Source organism: Girardinichthys multiradiatus, chromosome 7 (genome assembly GCF_021462225.1).
Source record: "Girardinichthys multiradiatus isolate DD_20200921_A chromosome 7, DD_fGirMul_XY1, whole genome shotgun sequence".
Lineage (NCBI taxonomy): Eukaryota > Metazoa > Chordata > Actinopteri > Cyprinodontiformes > Goodeidae > Girardinichthys > Girardinichthys multiradiatus.
The window spans coordinates 30,244,388-30,269,014 of NC_061800.1; the positions used below are offsets into that span (position 1 = coordinate 30,244,388).

The 24,627-nt window shown below is 39.4% G+C and overlaps 1 protein-coding gene across 3 annotated transcripts; it reads left to right on the forward strand.

Annotated features, from left to right (window-relative positions):
- The first annotated feature begins 2,060 nt into the window (after positions 1-2,060).
- prpf40a (PRP40 pre-mRNA processing factor 40 homolog A) lies at positions 2,061-22,022 on the forward strand. 3 transcript variants are annotated; one of them, XM_047371248.1, is made up of 27 exons: positions 2,061-2,177; positions 3,699-3,779; positions 3,923-4,066; positions 4,753-4,836; positions 6,348-6,366; positions 6,447-6,475; positions 6,592-6,633; positions 6,774-6,884; positions 8,051-8,171; positions 8,440-8,464; positions 9,029-9,247; positions 10,257-10,362; positions 14,962-15,026; positions 15,110-15,274; positions 16,228-16,336; positions 16,513-16,663; positions 16,799-16,932; positions 17,091-17,205; positions 17,527-17,618; positions 17,736-17,852; positions 18,757-18,894; positions 19,001-19,096; positions 19,184-19,270; positions 19,363-19,453; positions 19,539-19,600; positions 19,681-19,836; positions 21,648-22,022. In XM_047371248.1, exons 1-27 carry the CDS (start codon positions 2,175-2,177, stop codon positions 21,735-21,737), a joined length of 2,652 nt encoding a protein of 883 aa, XP_047227204.1. In that variant the 5' UTR covers positions 2,061-2,174; the 3' UTR covers positions 21,738-22,022. The 3 variants fall into 3 exon arrangements, with proteins under 3 accessions (XP_047227204.1, XP_047227205.1, XP_047227206.1); XM_047371249.1 differs by lacking the exon at positions 2,061-2,177 and adding an exon at positions 2,458-2,513; XM_047371250.1 differs by lacking the exons at positions 2,061-2,177; positions 3,699-3,779; positions 3,923-4,066 and having other exon boundaries at positions 6,592-6,632; positions 6,772-6,884.
- The last annotated feature ends 2,605 nt before the right edge of the window (positions 22,023-24,627 follow it).

Genomic DNA, 24,627 nt, shown 5'->3' on the forward strand with positions numbered 1-24,627 from the left:
TCTGAGGCCTTCACAGAAAAATTGGATTTATGCTGACAGTAAGTTACACACAGCTGACCTCAATTTATTAATAAGGTGATTTCTGAAGGCAGTAGGTTGCACTGAACATTGTTTGGGAGCATAAGAGTAAAGGGGTCTGGACATATTCCATACCACTCTTTTCAAACTTTTCATTTTAAAAGGTTTGAGCAGGACTGTCACATTAAATCCCAACAAAATGAAACAAATGTGAAAAATGTCTAGAGGTATGAATAGTTTTGCAAGGGCTGTCTGTCTGTCTGTGTCGTTTGATGTGGTTGATTGACTCCCATCATTATGCTGAAGCTCCATCCGTTACTGCCGCTCCCTGTTTTTTCCTTGTTAGGGGAATTGATTGGAAATTCTTCTGTTCTTGTCAGGAAATGCATCAGAGTTCATTGCAGTCTGCCCCCAAGTGAGGGCTCATCCGTCTCATGGCTCTTTGTTACATGCTTCACACCTCAATAGCACTTTAAATCCTAGGGACCCCAGAAAACAATGGTAATGAGAGGCATGCTCCATGTGCATTTGTCTCTAATTTTCTTTGTTTTGAATTTGATTTTATAACTGTTTATTTCTTCTCTGTCCAACATTCACATATTTTTCTGTGCTAAAAATCAATCTTAAAAGTTACCAGCTAAGCATTTATATTCTCAGAGCAACATTTCTGGGAAAACCTTATAAAGTGACACTGAGGGCACTTTTTAATTTGCATTTTCATTTCATCCCCCCTGTGTCACAGAAGGCCATCCATCAATTATCTATATCTGCTTCTTCCATACAGGGTCACGGTGGAGCTGGTGCCTATCTCCAGTGGTCTACAGGCGAGAGGCGGGGAACACCCTGGACAGGTCACCAGTCCATCGCAGTACAACACAGAGAAACACAGGACAAAAAACAATGCACACATCCATTCACACCTAAGGGCAATTGAGAAAGACCAGTTAACCTAACAGTCATGTTTTTGGAAAGTGGGATGAAGCCGGAGTACCCAAAGAGAACCCACACATGCACCAAGAAGACATGGAAACTCCATGCAGAAAGACCCCTGGTCGGCAGTCGAACCCAGGACCGTCACAGAAGGCAATATTTGGAAAATCACAGCCAGTTTCCCCAGTTAACCCCAATAGACTGAGGCAATTTTTTTTCTGTCTAAAAAAACATTAATCACAGCCTTGGAAATGGGTTCCAGCTTCAGCATCTACAATAAGAGGAGATGACCTTACAGGTGTAGAGACGAACCTAAATGGGATGGTAGAATAGAATTGCAAATAATAATAATTATTATTTAGTATTTTTATTTACCTGGGGGATTTGTGATTTGCATGAAAAGATTAAAGTGAATCAGACTATGTAGACTACTCCAGTTAAGGTCAGTTTGAAAGAGAAGAAAACTGAACAGCAGGTTTGACATTGTGATGGATTAGAAAGCTTTTCCTTTAGCTTCATAAAGAAGATTATATGTAGCAAGAGTGTGCTTTGACCAAGTGCTGTTGCTTACCTTTTAATTAAAATGCAATTTTTATTTAGGGAGCCTGTCTAAGACGGAGTGTAAAATATTTTCAGTTCAGCTTTTTTCAAACTATCTATACAGTGAAAATTCACAAGACACTTTAAAAAGTGGCAAACAGGTCCATTACATATTGAGTTATTTATAAATATACATAAAATATATGCAAGTCATGCAAATAAAAACTACAGTCATATATACTTTAAGTCTTAAGTACATAATTTAATGCCAGTTTTACTTGACAGAAGTTGGCAAAGTTGCACAAAACGATTGAAATATTTCACAAAGTGCTGTTTTTGAGCTTGATTATGTGGGGTGTACATTTTGTCTGCTTGCTGTTTAGTAGTGTTTGTGTATGATGCTTGTATTCTACTTCTACTTATGCTGCTCCCTCCTATTGTTATTTTTACTCATTTAGTTATTTTATTTATTTATTGGGTAACTAGGGATGAATTGTGTTGGTTGTTTGCAAACCGCCAAAGAAAACCTAAAAAGAAGAATCGTGTTGCGCTTTTATGCGTTTTTCCGGCGCAAACTGACCCAACAGAAACGTTTCACCTCCGATTTTCTGCGTCACAAGCCAGTTAGACCAATCGCTGTGATCGTTATTGGAAGGTGCTGGAGTTTCTCGGAGGTTGCCGTCAACATGGTGAGTGGAACTGCTCGAAAGAGAAGTTAAGAAAAAATTTAAAATTAGGAGTAATGTTCCGGAAAAAAACAGAAAACAATTTAAACATCAGTTTTCTTTGTGTGGTTAGAAGCCGCTTCTTAGTGACCGCCACTAGTTAGCATGTCGTGTTAGCTTTGGGCTAATATAGCGGCATATTCTTACCATTATGGCACGGACTATCACCTGGAACCGATGCTAACTGAAGATGACTCGATTAGAAAAAGCAGCGGGCATTTCGCTTTGTGAATGCAGGACATTGGTTTTCAGTTGTGATCCTGAACTCAAGCTGCTGCTGATTTAAACGTAGTCGGTTAGGTAAAGTCAATGCTACTTTTCATGATTCTTTCCCAGAGTTTAGACGGAGCCTGGGCTCATTCATTATGAATAGTAGCACTTTTGTTAGCTTGAAGCTATTTAGGACAATTGAAATATCCCTTTATCAGATTCGTTAGTTTTTCCAATAGGGACTGAAATTTTACACAATTTGGTTGATTTGTTTGTGTTTTTTATAATGGCGTCGATGATTTTGTGTTATCGGATTTACTTCAAATGAAGCTTTCACTGTGTTTATTTAATTTGTTCATAAGGATATTTTTGACATTGTCATTTCAAGTATCTCCTTATTGTAGCTACCCTCACTATTAAGTACATTTGATGTAATTCAGACCAAATCATTCCTGTAGTTTATTACTGTGCTTCGACAACTTTGTCCTTGTTATTTTGAAACACAAAATATATGCTGTACTTTTTCAAGTTGATCAGTTTCTTGGAGCAAACCAAGACCTTCTCTGTCCCTGGGGAGACGAATCTTGGGTTCATCAAGTGTCCATAATAACCAGTAGACAGGAAATAAATGCCAATCAGTTGTTTGCGAGGCATGCCTAGAAAAGCGTCTTCTGTCCCACCATCACAAATATAAATATGTGCATTTTAGCTGAAAGTGTGTGCTTTGGTTTCGATGAGACAAAGACTGTGCTTTTTGGCTACAGATGCTCCAGTCGGATTTGTTGATGAGTTTGTGGAAATTCTTCCAACAAATCCCACACATGCGATGGTGGCAGATGTTGTGCACCTGATTCTGTTTTTAAAGCCCCTGAGAACCTTGTTAGAGTGAATGGTATCAGGAACATAAATACAAATCTAGTGGCCTCTAAGGGGTCAGAGTTGGACCTTTTTTTGGTCTTTCAGCAAGATGGTAAGACAAAACACATGGCCAAATTAATAGAAATGGTTTGTGACATACGAAACCAACATTCTTCAGTGATCTTCTTATCCCTGGAACTAAATCCTACAGAAAACCTGTGAGGTGACCTAAAGATAACAGAATAGAAAACACAATAATTTCTTAATGGAATTTTTCCCCCACTGAATAAATCTACTCAATTTAAAGGTTTGATTTTTCATGAAATCTGATGGTAAAGACTAAATAGTATATAACTCTTAGCTTTTTTGGAAGTTAGAACCTCACTAACGTCGTGTTGTGTTTTTGTTCCATGGCAGTCTTCAACCGAGACTAATAATGGCCCGAGCCAAGCGGCACCTTATGCAGCTGTACCCCCTGCAGTGATACCTCCTCCATTTGTAAGTGATGTACAAAGCTTTTTGGGACAGTTAGCGTTCTGTTTTTTTTTCAACTGGCAAACCGTATTGAGTTAAAATGCCTGCTTTAGTCTTTTATTGACAGTTTAAAAATGCAATATCACTCTACTTCTTCAATTGGATAGATGGGACCACCAGGAATACCTCCTCACTTTCCGCCTATGGGAATACCCCCAATGGCACAGCGACCACCCAGCATGACTCCAATGCCACCAGGGATAATGCCACCAGGCATAATGCCACCAATGACTGCTCCACCAATGGGACAGGTAATTTGTTTTTCTTTTCTTTTCTTAAACCTTGTGTCTAAACTGCCTGCATTTCTGCTGTCATATTACATTGAAAAGGGAGTAGAGTTAGTAAATAGTATCTTTTTCAATTTACAGCAATGAGAAGACCATTAAAAGAATTAAAAATGGCGTCAATATAATGGTCCGTTTAAATTTTCATTCATTTATTTCCATCTTTCAAGAGAAGTTGATGACAAAACACTTTTACCCAGGTCTTGTGCCAAAAAGCTGATTGTTTAGAATATAATGTATATTTGATCTAAAATTAGGGAGTTTTATAAACAATTATTTATAAGTTAGTCATTTATTAAAATTCTTTTTTATCTTATTTACTCACTAAGCAGGGATGTGTCACATATTGGCAAGCATAAGTCATCTTGTCAGCGATAAGAAGGTGTGATCTCAGAAAGAGAGTTGGAATAAAGAGTCATAAGTTTGAAAAGCAGATAAGGGGGAGGCAGTCTTGGTGTGTTGGCACTGCACAAATCATAAAATGTGTTATCACATGATTAAATTAGAACAGCAAACCTAACTCGGGTCTCACCTTCTCCCTGAAGTATCCCATCACGCAGACACTGTGACATGCTCTCATGGTGCAAGAAGACTTCTGTTTGCGGTTGGTAGTATGCAAATGTCTGAATGTTTCATGATGCTTCTTTTATTAGATGCCAAGCATGATACCGCCCATGATGCCGGGCATGATGCTGCCCCCTCGTATCCCAGCTGCAACCGTGCAACCAACGGGACCAGTACGTCTCATCTCCATATATATCTCTTTATGCTCGGCTTCACAAAGCTCAAAATTAACCTGCAATCCAGTAAATGCCAAATGAAGCATATAAACAACAAATACAGTGGCATGAAAAAGTGTTTGTCTGCTTACAGATTTCTTCTGTTTTTGCTTTTTTTGTTACATTTAGACACAGATTTTGAAATGACGCAAAAGATAATCTCAATTAATGCGAAATGCAGTTTTCAAATGATGATCTTGTTTATTAAGGAGAAAAAAAGCTTTTCAAACAAATCTGACTCTGTGTAAAAAAAATTATAAATAAAATGACAGATTGTTACATGTTGAACTGTGAGTAATCACATTTTCTTGGTTCAGATTCATTAGCCATACCCTTGTTTAAGGAATTGTTTGGGTGTTGCCGCCAGACCAGCAGAATCGATAAATCACTTCAACTGAAACTGCCTGACAACATGAAGTATGCCATAACATTTTTAAAAAAGCAACACATTAAACCCTGATCGAAGTATATTTAAGAACAGATAAGAAACAAAGTCACTGACATCTTTCAGTCATTCAAAGGGTTCCAAAACCAACGCTGACCAAAAAGAATACAAAGGGCCATTTTAGATGTTCCCAAAAGCATCTTGATTGTCCTTGGTACTTTTGGAAAAATATTCTTTGGACTGGTTAGAAAGAAAAGGGACCTTCTGAATTGTCTGCGTCTGATTACGTCTGGTGTAAAACAATCCTTCCATTCCAGAAAAAGAACATCGTACCATGTCAAACATGGTGGTCTGATGGTATGGGGCTGCGTTGCTGCCAGGTCATCAGGACCTGGATGACTTTCGGTAACTGATGTAACCATAAATCCTGAAGCAAAAGGCCTGGCCACCAGTTCCTGACCTTAAGCTCAAGTGCACTCGGGTCATGCACCAGGACCTGATCTAAAAGACACCAGCAAGTCCACTTTTTAGAGTAGCCTACTCAAAGTTCTGATTTAAATTTGATTAAAATGTGGCATTACCCAAAACAGGCCATTCATGCTTGAAAACCCTCCAGTGAGACTAAATTAAAACAATTTACCTAAAAGCTCTAAGTCTCCTTTTTATAGGGAGCATGCTGATAGTAAGGAAACATTACTATATGTTTGAAACCATACTTTAAAGTAAATTTGTACTCAAAAATAAAAATAGGATCTGAAATTATAATGAGCATCTGTCCAAAATGAGTCATTTATGTTTTTGGTTTTAGTTCATTTAGAAGTAATTTGTAATTTAAAGACCTGGTCTGCCATTCTTTCCTTGTGTTTAACTAAGTAGTTTTTGCCAAATGCAAATGAATGTAATTAAACATTTATTGCACCAATATCCTGATGGGATGAGAGATCGTGAGGCACATTTTGTTTTCAAAGTAGGCTGTGTACTGAAAAAGAAAGTTTTATTGCTCAATATTTGTTGCTAATTCATTTCTGGTATAATTCTTTTAAGTTTGTCCCAGTAATATATTTCTTTCTTTTTGTTTCTTCAGCCTGGTGTTGATTCCACAGGTGAGATCCAGTTTACAAATCAGTTCCTTTGTTTTAGTTTCACTTGAAGCTCAGAATCTGACTTATTTTTTATGTCTTAGTTCCTACAGCCGCGGCACCTGGAACAACTGTACGTCTATCACAGTTCTCTTCAGTTGCAGATTTATAAGTTTTAACAATGCTGACTCTTGTTCTTTGCTCCCGCTCCTAATAGTAAATGTTATCCCGTGTCTTTTGTTACTGCAGAGTGCAACAAATGGATCCCCACAGGAAGAACAGCCAAAAAAGGTTGGCACACACCTACAGCCAAAAGACCCTTAAAGTGTTTAAAGTTTGATAAAAGAACAGTAAAAACTTTATGTATTAATTGAAAGTGACTAATTGTGAATATCTGATTAACATTATTTGTCATTTATGTTTTCTTTCAGAAATCTGTGTGGACAGAACACAAATCATTAGATGGGAAAACTTATTATTACAATACAGAAACCAAACAATCTACATGGGAGAAACCAGATGAACTGAAATCACCTGCAGAGGTACGGACTTTTATCCCTTCATATACGGCAGACTGCTACTAACTAATCAGATATTTGTTGACCTGTGCAATAAAAGACGTGTTTTAGCATTAACCCACCTCTATCTGTCTGGTCTGTTATTTATTTTTTACCCCTTTTTAAGCTTAATACGTAGAGTAAAAAGTGTCAGTTTAGTATTCACACCTTTAAACGGACCAGAGTTTGTTTCCCCGTTTGGTTTGTGGTGGTGTGAATACACTCAACTGAACCATGGTCCGGACCCACTTTTTCAGGTCATCATTATCTAGGCCCGCTTCCAAACGGATTCTCGATCCGACCCAACTCCAGGAAACATAACTTAACAAGCAGGGCATCAAGGGAAAAATTAGCCCTTCTGTGTTGCTAACGGTACTACTGCATAGATGCTACAAACGATGAGCCATGAACAGACCTGTAGCAACAAGGAGATTCTGTGCCGCCTCGTTATTTGGGCAGATGCACACAATAACACAACTGCTAGATAAGACAAACAAGAATTTGGTCGTGTTCAGCATGTTTAGCGAGAAAATGAACGATATGGGGGTTGAGCGATCTCCCAAATGAGGCTGCGTTAAAGTGAGAAAACTTTGCCAAAGTTATCTAAAGGCACGAGACGCAATAAGCAAAATGTTTCCTCCATTTCTGGGTCTGTTCTGTCTGCCGTCCTAGTCATTTCTGTTCAGTGGGAGCAGCAATTATATGCATTGCTTTGTTTACCATGTATAGTTCACTGACAAAAAGTACAACGTGAAATGACTCGCACCAAAAGAAAAAATGAACTCCGCTTTTAGCCGGGACCAGACAGGTGGACCAAAGGACTTTCCTGGTGTTAATTCACCAGATTTAGCTAAGCGCTGTTGATGAAAAATATCTCCATGTGGTTCATTTACTGAAATTTGTCACACTATGATTAACATTAAGTTACATATACAGGTGCATCACAGAGAATAAAAATACCATGGAAAGGTTCATATTTTTAGTAATACAACTGAGAAAGTGAAACTCGTATATTATACAGATCACAAGCAGAGGGATATAGTATGTTTTAAGCATTTGTTTCTATTAATTTAGATGATTATGGCATTCAGCTAATGAAAATGATCCCAAAACCCAAAATTATCATCATTTTTTTAATTTTGTTTTTAAAGCAAATGCTGTCTAAATGCCCCTGGAAGGAGTACAAGTCTGACACAGGGAAGCCTTATTATTACAACTCTCAGACAAAGGAGTCCAGATGGACCAAACCCAAAGAGCTGGAGGATCTGGAAGGTAAAATATGCTGTCTCATATTTTCAAGCTTATGTTTAACTTAAGTTTCTGAACAGAACGCACTGAGCATTCTCCTGGCATGTACGACAAATCATTTAAAGCATAAATGAGTCCAGGAATCGCTGTTGTACAAACATCAGAAAAGACATTTTCAAGAAAACATTTTGGCTTCCTATGTGCATCGATCTGTGTTTGGCACGCTTGTTTGTACTTTGCTTTGAAAAGGAAGCAGGAACCCATTAATGGTTACTTTCTTTGTCTGTTCCAGCTATGATCAAAGCAGAGGAGAGTGGGTACGTCATTCTTTTTACCATCTGTTACTCCTCGGTGTTCCATTATCTGTTCTCATTATCAGTTTCCATTTTGTATTCATGAGACACAGACTGGTTGCCAATACCAAGGTTTCAAACATTTTCCATCTTACCAGTCATACGGTTTAAAATCTTCTCAGTAAGAGGGCAGAGAAAGTGCTAGAGTGACCAGAGCTTTTTTCCAAGAATAGTTGGATCGTTCTCACCTTTTGCTGCACACTGGCGGTTAGCTGGCTGAAAGAAACGTTCGGCACTTTATCGCTTCCAACGCAGAATGACAAACGGGAAGGTTTCTTTAAAACCTTGGTTATGAGCAGGTATCAAAATGCTATGTAAGACATTGTTATAAATGTAATATGTAAAAAAAAATTTTAAGTTGGAATATTTTTTTCTTTTCGGTTTTAAATTAAAGTATTTAGAACGTTTGTTTTGTGTTAATGCTGTGAAAACATGTTCTTTATACTTGAGGATGTCATACTATAAAAATATGTTAGCGACACATGCCTAGTATTGATGTGAGGCTCTAACATCGTGGTTTGATTTCAGAACTACAGAGACGGCGGCCCCTGGAACGATTGCAGCTCCTACAGTGCAAGCCGATAAAAACGCAGCCACTATGGCGACCGTAAAGGAGGTGGAAACTGCAGCGGCAGTCCCCGAGGAGCAACAGTCCCAGGTGACCGTGCATCAAACAGCTGAGGTCAAGGCTGTGGAGGCACCTGTGACTTCCTCAGAGAGCGCTGTTGTCACAGAGAGCAAACCCAGGTAAAGAAAAGTTGGCCCTGTTTCAAGCTGAACCTTCACATCTACTAAATAGTACATCTCTGGCTCACATTTGTGCTATTTATTAGGCAGAATTGTTTATTACAAACTTTAATCATTTGAAAACTCGGAAACTGTTTCTTCTCAGGGTTCTCATTCAGGCCCTTGAAAAGTGTTTATCATTTACAGGTTTCATTTTCTAGAGGACAAAAATCTAATGAATGTTGTGGATTTTTTATTTATCATTGATGAGGTTTCCCTCTGGTTTGCTATATTACAACTGGAGTTAACAAATTATGTTCAGTTTTTCAAAACTACATTTTGACCTTTTTTTTTTTAGAGATTCTAGATACTTTTAAAATGAGGCTGAACTGAACCTTTAAAAAAGTTTCAGCAACATTGTTTTAAAAAAAAGCTGCTTTCAGTATTAAATGCTCTAATCCTTATTTACAAGTCCAGTAGATGTAGTTTTCCAAACAAACCTGAATTTTGTTACTCCAGATGATTAAAAGTAGTGGAACACACCAAGAAGATTGGAGGGCATCGTTTGCTTTCATGATTTGTGGAAACAACCCCTATTCACACAGTGAAAGGTTAAGATTTAGTACTCAAAGGTCAACTGATATGTAGGAACCTTGTCTCCTTGTTGTTTTTAAATTCATGGGATTTTCTTTTCCTAATTTAAAAGACAATTATATTTTAGGTCATAAATTTGCCAAGAATTTCATTACTAGATCTTATTTTACATTTGTGTATTTGTTTATTCTTTGCCTTTTCCATTTATTTTTACAGAGAAATGCAGCCTTAGCATCAGTTCTCTGCCCGACTTCATGTTCTTGCTTCAAACTGAAGTGCTTTCTGCAGGGCACATTGTTGCATATTAGTAATACTCACAGACATCCCTGTTGACTTTCAAACACTTTAATTTGACTTCTAATGTTAATTAAGACCACTGTTCTTGTAATAATGTAATAATGATTCTAATTCCAGCAATATTCTCATTTATTCACAGCGTCGAAGTCATAGAAGAAGAGCGACCTGAACTTCAGAAGAAAACCTTTAAGTGGAACACAAAAGAAGAAGCCAAGCAGGCCTTTAAAGAGCTGCTGAAGGAGAAGGTGAGCTGTGCCCCCAGATGACTGTTTTAACCTAAAGGAAATGAAGGTCTACAGCTGAAATTGGAGCATCTATTATCATGTATGACGCATCAAATAATCCTTTAAAAAAATAAGTCATTTGCCAAATAAACACTTTTAGACACATAATGTTGAAGATACATTTCAGGCCGTATTTTACTTTTTTAGACTGCAGCACCATTAGCAGGCTTAGTTAACACAGACATATTATCCAGCATATCCCCACTGCATTAAAACTTTCTGAAAACAAGCATAACCATCAGCTCACAGCCTTAAAAACACTAACATTATGTAAAAAAAAAAAAATGCAGGTTTTGACATATAAGGATATTAAAGACTGCTGTGATTAAAAGGCAGCCAAAACTCCCTCCAGTACAACCAGTGGATGTAAATGATTTCCACACACAAGTTGTGCTTTACATGAGTGGGCCTGACGTTGGAATCGGAGAATCGTTTCCCCGATTGGCTCTGGTTTGTGGTCGGATGGTCAGAAGCTGAAAAATCTGAAAAATGTTTTACGCTACTCATTAAAGGCATCAAAAATTAAGAATTCCCACAATGTTTGGTCCATAAACACACCAGTTGCATTGTCTCTAACTGCCCTTAATGCCCACAGCAGATTTAGTAACTTAAATACTAAAGATTGCACAGAGTGGTGGTTTTCAGCAGTAGTAATATACAGGTCCTTCTCAAAAAATTAGCATATTGTGATAAAGTTAATTATTTTCCATAATGTCATGATGAAAATTTAACATTCATATATTTTAGATTCATTGCACACTAACTGAAATATTTCAGGTCTTTTATTGTCTTAATACGGATGATTTTGGCATACAGCTCATGAAAACCCAAAATTCCTATTTCACAAAATTAGCATATTTCATCCGACCAATAAAAGAAAAGTGTTTTTAATACAAAAAACGTCAACCTTCAAATAATCATGTACAGTTATGCACTCAATACTTGGTCGGGAATCCTTTTGCAGAAATGACTGCTTCAATGCGGCGTGGCATGGAGGCAATCAGCCTGTGGCACTGCTGAGGTCTTATGGAGGCCCAGGATGCTTCGATAGCGGCCTTTAGCTCATCCAGAGTGTTGGGTCTTGAGTCTCTCAACGTTTTCTTCACAATATCCCACAGATTCTCTATGGGGTTCAGGTCAGGAGAGTTGGCAGGCCAATTGAGCACAGTGATACCATGGTCAGTAAACCATTTACCAGTGGTTTTGGCACTGTGAGCAGGTGCCAGGTCGTGCTGAAAAATGAAATCTTCATCTCCATAAAGCTTTTCAGCAGATGGAAGCATGAAGTGCTCTAAAATCTCCTGATAGCTAGCTGCATTGACCCTGCCCTTGATAAAACACAGTGGACCAACACCAGCAGCTGACACGGCACCCCAGACCATCACTGACTGTGGGTACTTGACACTGGACTTCTGGCATTTTGGCATTTCCTTCTCCCCAGTCTTCCTCCAGACTCTGGCACCTTGATTTCTGAATGACATGCAGAATTTGCTTTCATCCGAAAAAAGTACTTTGGACCACTGAGCAACAGTCCAGTGCTGCTTCTCTGTAGCCCAGGTCTGGGGAATGTGGCACCTGTAGCCCATTTCCTGCACACGCCTGTGCACGGTGGCTCTGGATGTTTCTACTCCAGACTCAGTCCACTGCTTCCACAGGTCCCCCAAGGTCTGGAATCGGCCCTTCTCCACAATCTTCCTCAGGGTCCGATCACCTCTTCTCGTTGTGCAGCGTTTTCTGCCACACTTTTTCCTTCCCACAGACTTCCCACTGAGGTGCCTTGATACAGCACTCTGGGAACATCCTATTCGTTCAGAAATTTCTTTCTGTGTCTTACCCTCTTGCTTAAGGATGTCAATAGTGGCCTTCTGGACAGCAGTCAGGTCGGCAGTCTTACCCATGATTGGAGTTTTGAGTGATGAACCAGGCTGGGAGTTTTAAAGGCCTCAGGAATCTTTTGCAGGTGTTTAGAGTTAACTCATTGATTCAGATGATTAGGTTCATAGCTCGTTTAGAGACCCTTTTAATGATATGCTAATTTTGTGAGATAGGAATTTTGGGTTTTCATGAGCTGTATGCCAAAATCATCCGTATTAAGACAATAAAAGACCTGAAATATTTCAGTTAGTGTGCAATGAATCTAAAATATATGAATGTTAAATTTTCATCATGACATTATGGAAAATAATGAACTTTATCACAATATGCTAATATTTTGAGAAGGACCTGTATGTTGACAATGTGCTGCTCCAGTGTTTCCAATCTGTGGAGAGCAGCTGGTCGATTATCCAAAATAGCTTCTTAAAACCTATTTTTCACTTGTTTTTAATTCTAGCTGAGGGTCATCGTGACTTTTATTTGAGAATTTCTTTCAATATTTTATTGTACTTGTTTTGCTTTTTGCAGCTGGTTTTAATTTACTCTTATTAATGGAAAATCGTTTTAATGTGTTTATATAAATAATCTTTTAATGATTTTGAGAAATTTGAGTTTAGAGAAGTATCAGATTGTGCATCTGTAGGAACCGTGAGTTGCTCTAATGCAGCACAGTAAAAAATAGGTTAATCATTTCTTACATAATGAAGATGCAATTCTAAATTAAAATAATCTTGATGATATTTATGGCCATGATGATATCATGTGCACCTTAGAAATTTTCAGGATGTTGTAGTATAATTGTTTTTCTTGCTAGAAGAGTGCCAGTGTGGTATTTTGGTTTATGGGAATCTGATAAACATCCATCTCGCTTGTATTGACTGTCCACCGACAGCTACTCTGCTGGCTGATACTTTTCTTTCTAACTGTGTGAAAAATGTGAGCTCTCTTGTAAACTTGAGATTTCTCATCACATGCTTTGCATTCTGATCCCAATCTAATCCTCTCACCCCCCTCGTCTCCCTTCAGCCCTTGGGGAGGTCTATTAAGTTCACCTCCTGTTGCCGTGTAGTTTACAAGTCGCATGGCGGGCCAAGCGCACCCCACCTCGAATGTTGCTATATTTAGGTGCTTTTTAATTTTGTGCACAAAGCTCTCCTCTGAGATTGCTTGCCATTTCCTTCAAGATCCTAATGGGTCTGTCTTTATGATTAGCTTTATTGGATCACAGGCAGAGGAGGCTGTCTGGGATTAAGACAGTGAGAGAAAGCGCCATGCCTCAGTGAGTTAGAATAACTGTGACTAGTGACGAGACAGAGGCGCGCGGTGGAATCAGTCCATAATGGATGAAGGAGTCACGTTCTGGGAAATGCGTTCTTATAGAGAAAGGGCGCTTATATAAACCCTCAGCGGTGCTGCTTGAATTATTGTCGCTCCACACCTCGTAAACAAGCAGCTTTAGGCAATTAAGAAAATTACTTTTTGTCTGTTTTATGGTTTTCCAAAGGATTGTTCTCCTTGAGTTATGATGTTGATATATTTATCAGTTTACAGGTAAATTGGAGTTAAAACTGCTTTTTTTTAGTACTTCAGTTCCAAAAGTGAAGTTTGTCTATGTATTTTTACTGAATGGGATAATTTAGCCAACAGCTTCTAAAAAAACTGTTTCTTAGAAAATTAAAGTTATACATAAGACCAACAAAAAAACGTGTTTATACAGAAATGATGTGTTATGGCCTCACAATCAAGTAGAGACGACAGACTTGACAGTTGTCTCGTTGTCCCTGACAACTAGGGTTGTAGAAGAAGCTTGAATGCAAAATACAAGAAAGCGAGATCTGACAGCAAAGGATACATCTTTTGTTGGTTCCACCACCACAACGTGGAGTCTGGTCAGCAGCCTGGCTAACATTAGCAATTTCAGGTCGTTTGTCTGTGAAAAAGTACATGGGCCAATGTTAGCTGGGTATTTGCATTTGAGATGACCCATCGTTTCAAGTCGAGTATGACTTGTTAGCTGCCTCGTTGTTGGTATAGTTTACTTACCTGATTCTGACTGCCGTGAGTGTCAGAGAGAGTGTCAGTGAGAATGTCAGTGAGAATGTGACTCTACACTACGAATTCGGAAGTGTTTAATTACGTTGGTTGTGCGCACACTTACTAAGTCACTTCTTCGTTGGTTTTCAACAACTTCTTCTTCCAGTCGGCGGACTGGTCATTGAAACTAGGAATCAAAATTTTAAAGATTCCAGTAGAATCGGAAAGTTGAGTGGAAGGAAAAACTGTCGTAGATTTTAAAAAGTAGTAGTTTTTCCTTCCACTCAACTTTCCATCAACATGCTTCGATACATCACTTGGTTAGCAGCCAGTTTCTTTAGCAGTTACTTTTAAGGCTTACCCTCTTTGCGGATGATGTCTGTGACTGTTGGACATCTGTCAGGTTCGTAGTCTTCCCTGTGGGTGCCCATAAAATAACATTTCTGTATTAAAAATCTTTTATTTGTCTTGTTTAATATTAAAATTTTCAAAAAAGCTTTTTGGGTTTTCATTAGCTGTAAGCCCTTATCAAAACTAAAAGAATAAATGCCTGAAATATATGTAAATATTCTTATATATGGCGATAAACCTTTTTATGTGTTTTAAGTATCTTACTTACTCCATTATAACAATGTATTCCCTTCATTTTAGGGTGTTTCCTCAAACTCCTCATGGGAACAAGCCATGAAATTGATTATCAATGATCCCCGCTACAGGTACAGGATTATTTCTCACTGTGGTTTGCTGATTAAACGGGTCTCATCTATGGCATTAAGTATCTTTGCTCTCCTGTCAACAGTGCGCTTCCTAAACTGAGTGAAAAGAAGCAGGCGTTTAACGCCTACAAAGTCCAAACCGAGAAGGAGGAAAAGGAAGAAGCCAGGATTAAATACAAAGAGTCCAAAGAGACCTTCCAGAGGTTCTTGGAGAACCATGAAAAGATGACGTCCACCACCAGATACAAGTAAGTCCTGCTGTAATTTTAGAGTATGTGCGTGTTTTCCCACAGATTGATTTGTGTTGCTCTGAACTGTCAATTTCATTATACCGACCGGATCAATTAAAGGTCATCTATGGCAGACACATCCTCACGCTGCCACAGGGCTGCTCAGCTCCACTTAATCCTCCCTGTTGACGGGTTTACATGTGAAGAGTTTGGTCCTCAGGGTTTTTACTCCTCTCCTTCATTTAAATCTAATACAACTTTTCTAATCTCCATTTTGTATTGGGCAGAATTTCCAAACTAATTTCAACTTATATTCAAGCATTACAATTCATTCTTAGGAACATCTCAAATCAGCATTAATAAAATTGGCTTAGTTCTATTAAAATATATAATAAAAAAAAAAAAACATATTTATATATATATATATATATTTAAGTTATGCCTTTTTGACAGGATTAATTATTAAAAATTAAACTCATTGGAGGTGAATATAGCATCTGGTTTGTCAGTTCTTTGGTTTAGTGTAGGGATGAAAGTCACCATGACGGACCATCGGCTGGTGACCTTGACAGCGAGTCAGTTTCAGAGTTCTGCTGGCACCACGACTGGGATGACTCAGAACCAGCAGTGTGAGAGTGATAGCTGGACTTTGCGATAATGTGTTTCTCATCTTTTATTTATTGCGCTGTTGCCAGTCAGAGGCACTGGCTTTCCTTAAAGTCAGCATTATAGAATCACTCAATTGATATCCTAAAAAAAAAAAGGCTTTGGATATATAAACTAAGCTGTGTCTTTTTATGTGTTTTATTAAAATGTATGTAATCAGATTTTATTCTGCTTAAAGGTGCCTCTGTTGGATTGTACAGGGAAGTGTTAAAGGTGGTTCGCTTGTGAAATGCTGCCCTCATGTGGGGGTTTTTGTGTGAAAATGATCCTAAGCAGCTCTATCTGTGTGTGCATCTGTGATCCAGAAAAGCAGAGCAAATGTTTAGTGAGCTGGAAGTATGGAGCTGCGTTCCTGAGAGAGACAGGCTGGAGATCTATGAAGATGTGCTGTTCTACCTGGCAAAAAAGGAGAAGGTAATGTGTCGTCTCATTGTGTTAAAAAGTTCCAAAACATTCATGATCAGCCTGCATCAGTTTTGAATGTAAGTACTTTCCATGTCTGGATCAGTATGGAAAGAAAAAAACAGGTTATGGGAATATATTTGTATTTCCAGAGTACAGGTCACATTCTGGCTTTGTTCTTCCTGCAGGAACAAGCCAAGCAGCTGAGAAAGAGGAACTGGGAGGCACTGAAGAACATTCTGGACAACATGGCTAATGTGACATATCGCACCACCTGGTCTGAGGCCCAGCAGTATCTGCTGGACAACCCAACGTTTGCTGAGGACGAGGAGCTGCAAAGTACGAGAACAAAAACACAGGACTATGATTTCCCATCAGTTTTAAAGGCAGTATTGATGTGAGGAATGTGTTTCTGAGGCAGCAGCAGGTTCACCTCTCAATGTTAAAGATGTTGTCCCTGTTATCTGCTGGCAGATATGGATAAAGAGGATGCCCTCATCTGCTTTGAAGAGCACATACGAGCTATGGAGAAGGAGGAGGAAGAAGACAAGCAGAAGACTCTCCTCAGGGAAAGAAGACGACAGCGCAAAAACAGAGAGTCCTTCCAGGCATGTTCCCCTCTACACACCTAAATGATTGTTTAATATCCTGCTTATCACATGTAATCTTGTCTAAAAATGAACAAAATAAAACAAAAGAAAATATATTGTTCCGATACTCGCTGTCCCGAAATCATACTTGTCTCTTTTTATTTTTTTTTGCACAGAAATTTCTGGATGAGCTTCACGACCATGGCCAACTTCACTCCATGTCCTCCTGGATGGAGATGTACCCGACCCTGAGCTCTGACATGCGCTTCAGCAGCATGCTGGGTCAGCCTGGTACGACAGCAGGGCGCATCACACGTGACTCCACATGTCTGCAATGAGCTGAGAGCTCAGCTGCGCGTGAATGGGACAGAAATGAACTGAAAAAAATGCATTCAATTCATTTTATTTACTAATAAAACATAGATACTGAGTGGAAATGTGACGGCATTTTAATACATTTCAGATATTACTCACTTTATTTTTTTCTTCTTACCAAACTCACTTATCTAATTTATTGTTTTGTATCTGTTTTATTATCTGCAGAATAACTTTCATTCTGATTTTAGTTTGAGGTGCAGATATGCATTTTAAATTTACTGTGATCTTCTGCAGGTTCCACTCCTTTGGACCTTTTCAAATTCTATGTGGAAGACCTGAAAGCCCGTTACCACGATGAAAAAAGAATAATCAAAGATATCCTCAAGGTAAGCTACAGGGAATCAAAATTACATTTAGTCAAGAATTTGAAACAATCTGTGCTTTCGCTGTTAGACCTGGAGAGGTTTTTGTTCAGCGATCTCTTTGTGTCTGTGTCTCCTCAGGATAAAGGCTTCCTGGTGGAAGTGAACACCAGCTTTGAGGACTTTGGATCCGTCATCAGCTCGGACAAGAGAGCCACTACTCTGGATGCTGGAAACATAAAGCTGGCCTTCAACAGTGTAAGACTCCAGCTTACAAGTTGGCCGACGTCTTGTTTTTCCAACAAGAAATAGTTTCAAACGCTTGATTTTGTATTTTAAATGAAAAATGAAAGGGTTCTTTCAGCCAGCTGACTGGCAGTTTGTAGAAACAAATAGAGGAAGGGCAGAACTGTGCATTTCAAAGGTTTTCTTCAGTTAACTTCTGCTTTGAACATTTGTAGACTCTGAGCAAACATTGTGTGTAATATTAGAGTGGTTTTAGGAGAAGGTGTGGGGATGAGCAGAGTGATGCTGGTAGTTTGGCCACGGCTAGATCTTTTGAGGTGGAGGATTTTTCACCCCGTTACCGGAGGTTAAGAAAGGCTTTATGGAGCCCAGCGGGTCTGAGCCTTATCAGTTCAAACCGCTGACTTGGCGCAGGCGTGGCGCTGGCCAGAAGTGGTGCTGCCGAGGCAGTGGAGGAGCAATTCCAACTCCTGACTCGTTACTGGGGCGGGTCGGGTCAGGTCGGGGTGAGACGGTTCTATAAACAAACACAGGGCTGTGACTTAAGCATGTACCGTTTGAACCAATCGGAAAGTTCAACTGCAGTAACCACCGTTCAACCCAAAGAGGGCAGCACTGAGACAGTTTTACAAATATTTGACAAATATTTCATAATTAAAAAGGTTTATATGAAATTTATAAAAAAAAATAGCACAGTTTATCTGTAAAGAAATTGTTCCTCTTTAATGTCTGTTGTAAATAAACTGTTTATCCTTAAACCTACCTAAGCAGGTAATTTCTTAAGGACTGGATGAAGATTTTAAAATAAAACAGGCTTGTTAGGAGTTCAAATGTTACATATTTCTGTTTGTTTTTTTGTCAAACTGTTTCCCTGCACCATGTTTTTATGTTCATGGTTGGATATCTTTCTGAGCAGTTACTGGAGAAGGCTGAAGCCAGAGAGAGGGAGCGAGAGAAGGAGGAAGCCCGCAAGATGAAGAGGAAAGAAGCAGCTTTCAAAACCATGCTGAAGCAGGCCACACCACCGCTGGAGCCAGAGGCTACATGGGAGGAAGTACGTACTCCGCACAAATGAAAACCCTCATAGTTTCATTATTGTTTCGCAGTTTCTTTTGCATCTTCCTCCGTTGTTTGTAATAGGTGACATTTGACTGTTTCAGGTCAGAGAAAGATTCCTAAAAGAGGCCGCCTTTGAAGATGTGACGCTGGAGTCAGAGAGGAAGAGGATATTCAAAGATTTCATGCATGTCCTGGAGGTGAGGTTGCCATGATGACTGTGAGGAAAGCGGTGAGTTTATCCATCCAGATGTTATTCATAGAGCATTTATTTCCTTTTCTGTCAGCATGAATGCCAGCATCACCACTCCAAGACAAAGAAGCATTCAAAGAAGTCCAAGAAACACCACAGGAAGCGCTCACGCTCTCGATCAGTCAGTAGCTCTTAGGACTTAAAAAGAATAAACCGCTTATTGTGGTGAACAAGCGTTTAACAATGTATGAAACTTGCTAATTATTTCCACAGGCTTCAGAGTCAGAGGATGAGGAGTACCACAAGAAGAAGAAGAGGTCCCAGTCCAAATCTCCCTCTGAGCACTCTTCTAGTGGAGAATCTGGTGAGTGTTTTTCCTTGCTCCGTGAATCGTTTGATCGCCGTGTGGAAGAAATGCAGCTCTGTTTGTATGTTCTGCTTCGAATCAGAGAGAAGCTATAAAAAATCCAAGAAACACAAGAAGAAGGGCAAGAAGAGGCGCCACAAGTCTGTAAGTAAAACTGAGCTCAAAGCGGCTTTTCAGAATGTGCATTTAGTTCATTGTGAATTGACTTAAACCGTGACAAACAGGCCTCACCGGACTCCGACGGCGAGAAAAAAGGAAGAGAGCGTGACGGGAAGCGAGAGCGGGATTCAGAGAAGGATAAAGAGAACGACAAGACTCGGGGGAAATCTCGCTCAGAGTCTAAACAGAAATCTCCTAAAAGGAAAGCAGCCAAAGAGGAGGTGAATTTTCTTCACTAATTCCACAGTACCTGGTGAAAGTGTTTTTGTCAGTTGAGCTTTTTATCATTTAGTCACTTTGAAACTACAATCTTCATTGTAATTTACTGTGATTTTATGTTATGGACAGAAAGTAGCAAATAACTGCGATCTGGAAGGAGAAATCTGAAAAGTGCGTCATGTATTTGTATTCAGCCCCCTGAGATAATACATCCTAGAACTATGTTCTATTACAGTTACACTCTGCAAGTGTTCTGGGTTTTGTCTCCAGCTTCCTAGAGACGTGAACATTTTTTGCCATTCTTGATTGCTCATGCTCAGGTTGAATGGACATCAGCTATATAACTTAATAGTTGACATAATCCCATTTTCTAAATTCATGGGATTTATTTTACCTCGGTAAAAGGAATCCTGGGTAATTTGTGCGCTTTCTGTTTCCACTGCTCTGAAAGGCCGTGGAAGATATATTGAAATCAGCTTGTAGGGAGGTTGTGAAAATAACGGCTCTACACCTTGTTTGCTTGTGGTGTTGTACCGCATTGTAATTGAAACCCAGCGATCTGCTAGAGAAAGAAGGCAGGTGACCACCTCAAGACACTTAATTACAGATCTATAAAACTATAACAACACGCAGGTCTTAAATACGGTGGGGGAGCAGAAGTCGGAACACATCAGAAAAATGTCCACCAATCATCGCTGCTCTGCACATAACCCCGTCCCTACCCCAGACCAGGACCTTTTATACAGGTCTGAATGGCTGAATGTCCCTGCAGTGGAAAAGGGGCCATAATACATTGTCACATAAATTCTCACTAGGGTTTGGGTCTGGTCTCTGACTAGGTCTTTAACAGAGGAATATGTTTTAATCTAAACCATCGGATTGTTGCCCTGGCTGAACATTTACAGTCATCCTGCTGGAAGGTGAACCTCCACCGCAGTCTCGTCTTTTGCAGCATTTAACAGATTTTCTTCTAGGATGTCCTGTCTAGTTCTTTCCATCAAGATCTCTACAGCATGATGCTGCCACCACCATGTTTCATAGTGGAGATGGTGTGTCCAGAGTGATGGGCAGTGTGAGTTTTACATGTGAGGAAGACATTTCGGTCTCATCTGACCACAGCTTTCTTCCTCATGTTTGCTGTCCCCCTGCATGGCCCGTAGCAAACTGCTGCTTCACTGACTAAAGCTGTCCTCAGAGGGCCTGTCGGTTTATTTAGACGGTCATGTCTTGTAGGTTTGCAGATGTCATTGGATGATATATTGAACCGTTGCTCTGTGAGATGCTCAAAGCTTGGGATTTTTTTTCATAACCTAACCATTTAAACATCTCTTTAACCTGTCTGCTGTGTTCCCAGGACTGTTCACTTTCCAATGTTCTCTAACAACCCTCTGAGGTCTTCATAGAACAGCTAGATGTATACTGAGGTTAATTACACGCAGCTATTCAGTAATTATGAGTTCAGAAAGCAATCGGTTTCCCTGGGTGTTATTTAGGGGTGTCAGAGTAAAGGGGGCTAAACACAAATTCACACAACACTGCAGATTTAACTTTTTAAGGGGATTCTGAAACCCATGTCTCATTTCCTCCCCCTCCACAATTATGCATTACTTTGCTTTGGTCTGTCCCATGAAATCCCAGTAAAATACATTCTTGTTTTTTGTAACATGAAAAAGCTTGAGAGGTGTGACTTCTAGAAGCTTGGAAGGCACTGTTTGTCTCCTGGTGCCTAATGGTTATTTAAATGGAGAGCTACTGGACAGAAGCTTTGAATGCTTGGGTTAGTGTTTACTGAGTCCGTGTGTGCTCTGATCAGGGTGGCTGGGACACGTCGGGCAGTGAGCTGAGTGAAGGAGAGCTGGAGAAGAGAAGAAGAACTTTACTGGAACAGCTGGATGCCCCTTGAAACTGTTTATGCTACTGTTTTCTGCTATTTGAACACTTCAACAAGCACGCATTTTCCCACAGGACTGTGTTGCCTGCCACTTGCTGTGAGGAAACATGCTATTAATGGGAATGTTTTACACTTTTATTTTATGATGGATTTAATATCAGGAATCTTCTCACCTGATCCGTCTGTAAATGTCCAGCTGTGACTCGTTAGCTCTGAATATCTTCTTTAGGTGGCAGTAGATGTTTTTCATTGCCAGTCATTTTTATGATTTCATTTCAATTAAAGGAATATCTTAAAGCCACGCTTACTGTCTTTTTCAAAACGTTCCATGTGAATTTACAGAGGTTTTAATTGGTCAGGGTTCTGGTTTTTTTTTTTTTTTTAGTAAAGGGTAATAAAATATTTCAGATGTTATCAAGGGCAGGTGTGTTTTTCTTTCTTTAATACTTACATCTTATCATGTTTCATTAAAAATAGAAATGTACAACAAGCTGTTTTTGAAATCAGCTTTTTGTGAGCACATCGGTTTGGTCTGGTTGTTCCTTTACTGGAAGTATAACAAAAAATCACCTTAACTAAGACGAAGAATCAATGTTTCCGTTTCCCTAAATCTGTTCCAAAAACTGTCCAATTTTTACCTGGAAGAGCTCCTTTAACTTCCTAAAGCATTTGTCCCTAACGCCATTGTCTGCACTTTGACATGTCAGCTTTTTAAAAACCTATTTCAGTCTAATATATTAAATATTAATCATATCTACTTTGGGGGATACATTTCTTTTTGGGTTTAAAAAAGACTAAATAATGTTTATAATATGTGTTTTTATCATGTTTTATCATTTCCATAAAAACCAAGAAGTATTTCCTGACTCTTATTATTAGGCCATGAGATTAATCAGTGATTAGCAGTAACAATTATACTGATTGATCATAATCTTTTCTACCTCATCAGATTCAAGGAGAACAATAACCTCATACTTGACACAAAAAAAAAGTCAGCCTCCCTAAAACTGTTGAATTTTCCCCCACTTCAGTGTGCTGGTGTTTTAAAATGACTTCAGCCTAATATTTTTACTCTTTAACAGCTCCGGTTTTATTCAATTCAAAAAACACTCCTTGAAATGTAATTTATGAATATTTGAATGGATTAATGATGGGCAGCAGGATTAAATTGGATGCACATTTTTGTGTCAAATTAGTTTTTTTAAACTCTTAAGTCCCGACAACAAAAACTGCTGTAAAATAATACAAAAGCATATTTAAAGAGTTCTCATTTTAGTCAACTTTAGTATTTAGGCATTTTAGATTTGATTAAAGGTGGTGCTGGATCCTTAGTGTTACATGTTAGCTATTTAGAAAATCAAAATAACCTTTAGCCGTTTGAAGCTCAAGATTAAAACTAAATGTGTTTCTCAGATAAAATGTCTTCCTCTAAAAAATATATCTAATTTATCCTGGGAGTAGAGCGCATCAACCTCCTAACTACATATGTTCTCTTATTGTCTCTTCGCTTGTAAAATAAGCGAAAATGCTGTTTAAAATCCCAAATTAACCATAACATGCTGTAACTTTGACTCCGCCTGCTAAACTGAAACGTCATATTCATATCAGTATGGCTGTAATATACAGGTCCTTCTCAAAATATTAGCATATTGTGATAAAGTTCATTATTTTCCATAATGTCATGATGAAAATTTAACATTCATATATTTTAGATTCATTGCACACTAACTGAAATATTTCAGGTCTTTTATTGTCTTAATACGGATGATTTTGGCAAACAGCTCATGAAAACCCAAAATTCCTATCTCACAAAATTAGCATATCATTAAAAGGGTCTCTAAACGAGCTATGAACCTAATCATCTGAATCAACGAGTTAACTCTAAACACCTGCAAAAGATTCCTGAGGCCTTTAAAACTCCCAGCCTGGTTCATCACTCAAAACCCCAATCATGGGTAAGACTGCCGACCTGACTGCTGTCCAGAAGGCCACTATTGACACCCTCAAGCAAGAGGGTAAGACACAGAAAGAAATTTCTGAACAAATAGGCTGTTCCCAGAGTGCTGTATCAAGGCACCTCAGTGGGAAGTCTGTGGGAAGGAAAAAGTGTGGCAGAAAACGCTGCACAACGAGAAGAGGTGACCGGACCCTGAGGAAGATTGTGGAGAAGGGCCGATTCCAGACCTTGGGGGACCTGCGGAAGCAGTGGACTGAGTCTGGAGTAGAAACATCCAGAGCCACCGTGCACAGGCGTGTGCAGGAAATGGGCTACAGGTGCCGCATTCCCCAGGTCAAGCCACTTTTGAACCAGAAACAGCGGCAGAAGCGCCTGACCTGGGCTACAGAGAAGCAGCACTGGACTGTTGCTCAGTGGTCCAAAGTACTTTTTTCGGATGAAAGCAAATTCTGCATGTCATTCGGAAATCAAGGTGCCAGAGTCTGGAGGAAGACTGGGGAGAAGGAAATGCCAAAATGCCAGAAGTCCTGTGTCAAGTACCCACAGTCAGTGATGGTCTGGGGTGCCGTGTCAGCTGCTGGTGTTGGTCCACTGTGTTTTATCAAGGGCAGGGTCAATGCAGCTAGCTATCAGGAGATTTTGGAGCACTTCATGCTTCCATCTGCTGAAAAGCTTTATGGAGATGAAGATTTTATTTTTCAGCACGACCTGGCACCTGCTCACAGTGCCAAAACCACTGGTAAATGGTTTACTGACCATGGTATCACTGTGCTCAATTGGCCTGCCAACTCTCCTGACCTGAAGCCCATAGAGAATCTGTGGGATATTGTGAAGAGAACGTTGAGAGACTCAAGACCCAACACTCTGGATGAGCTAAAGGCCGCTTTCGAAGCATCCTGGGCCTCCATAAGACCTCAGCAGTGCCACAGGCTGATTGCCTCCATG

Excerpts from the sequence above, each read along its gene's own strand:
- prpf40a (XM_047371248.1), top strand. Across the intron at positions 17,206-17,526 it reads CAGCATGCTGGGTCAGCCTG|GTTCCACTCCTTTGGACCTT; the intron begins GTACGACAGCAG and ends GATCTTCTGCAG. Across the intron at positions 19,271-19,362 it reads AGCGCTCACGCTCTCGATCA|GCTTCAGAGTCAGAGGATGA; the intron begins GTCAGTAGCTCT and ends TTATTTCCACAG.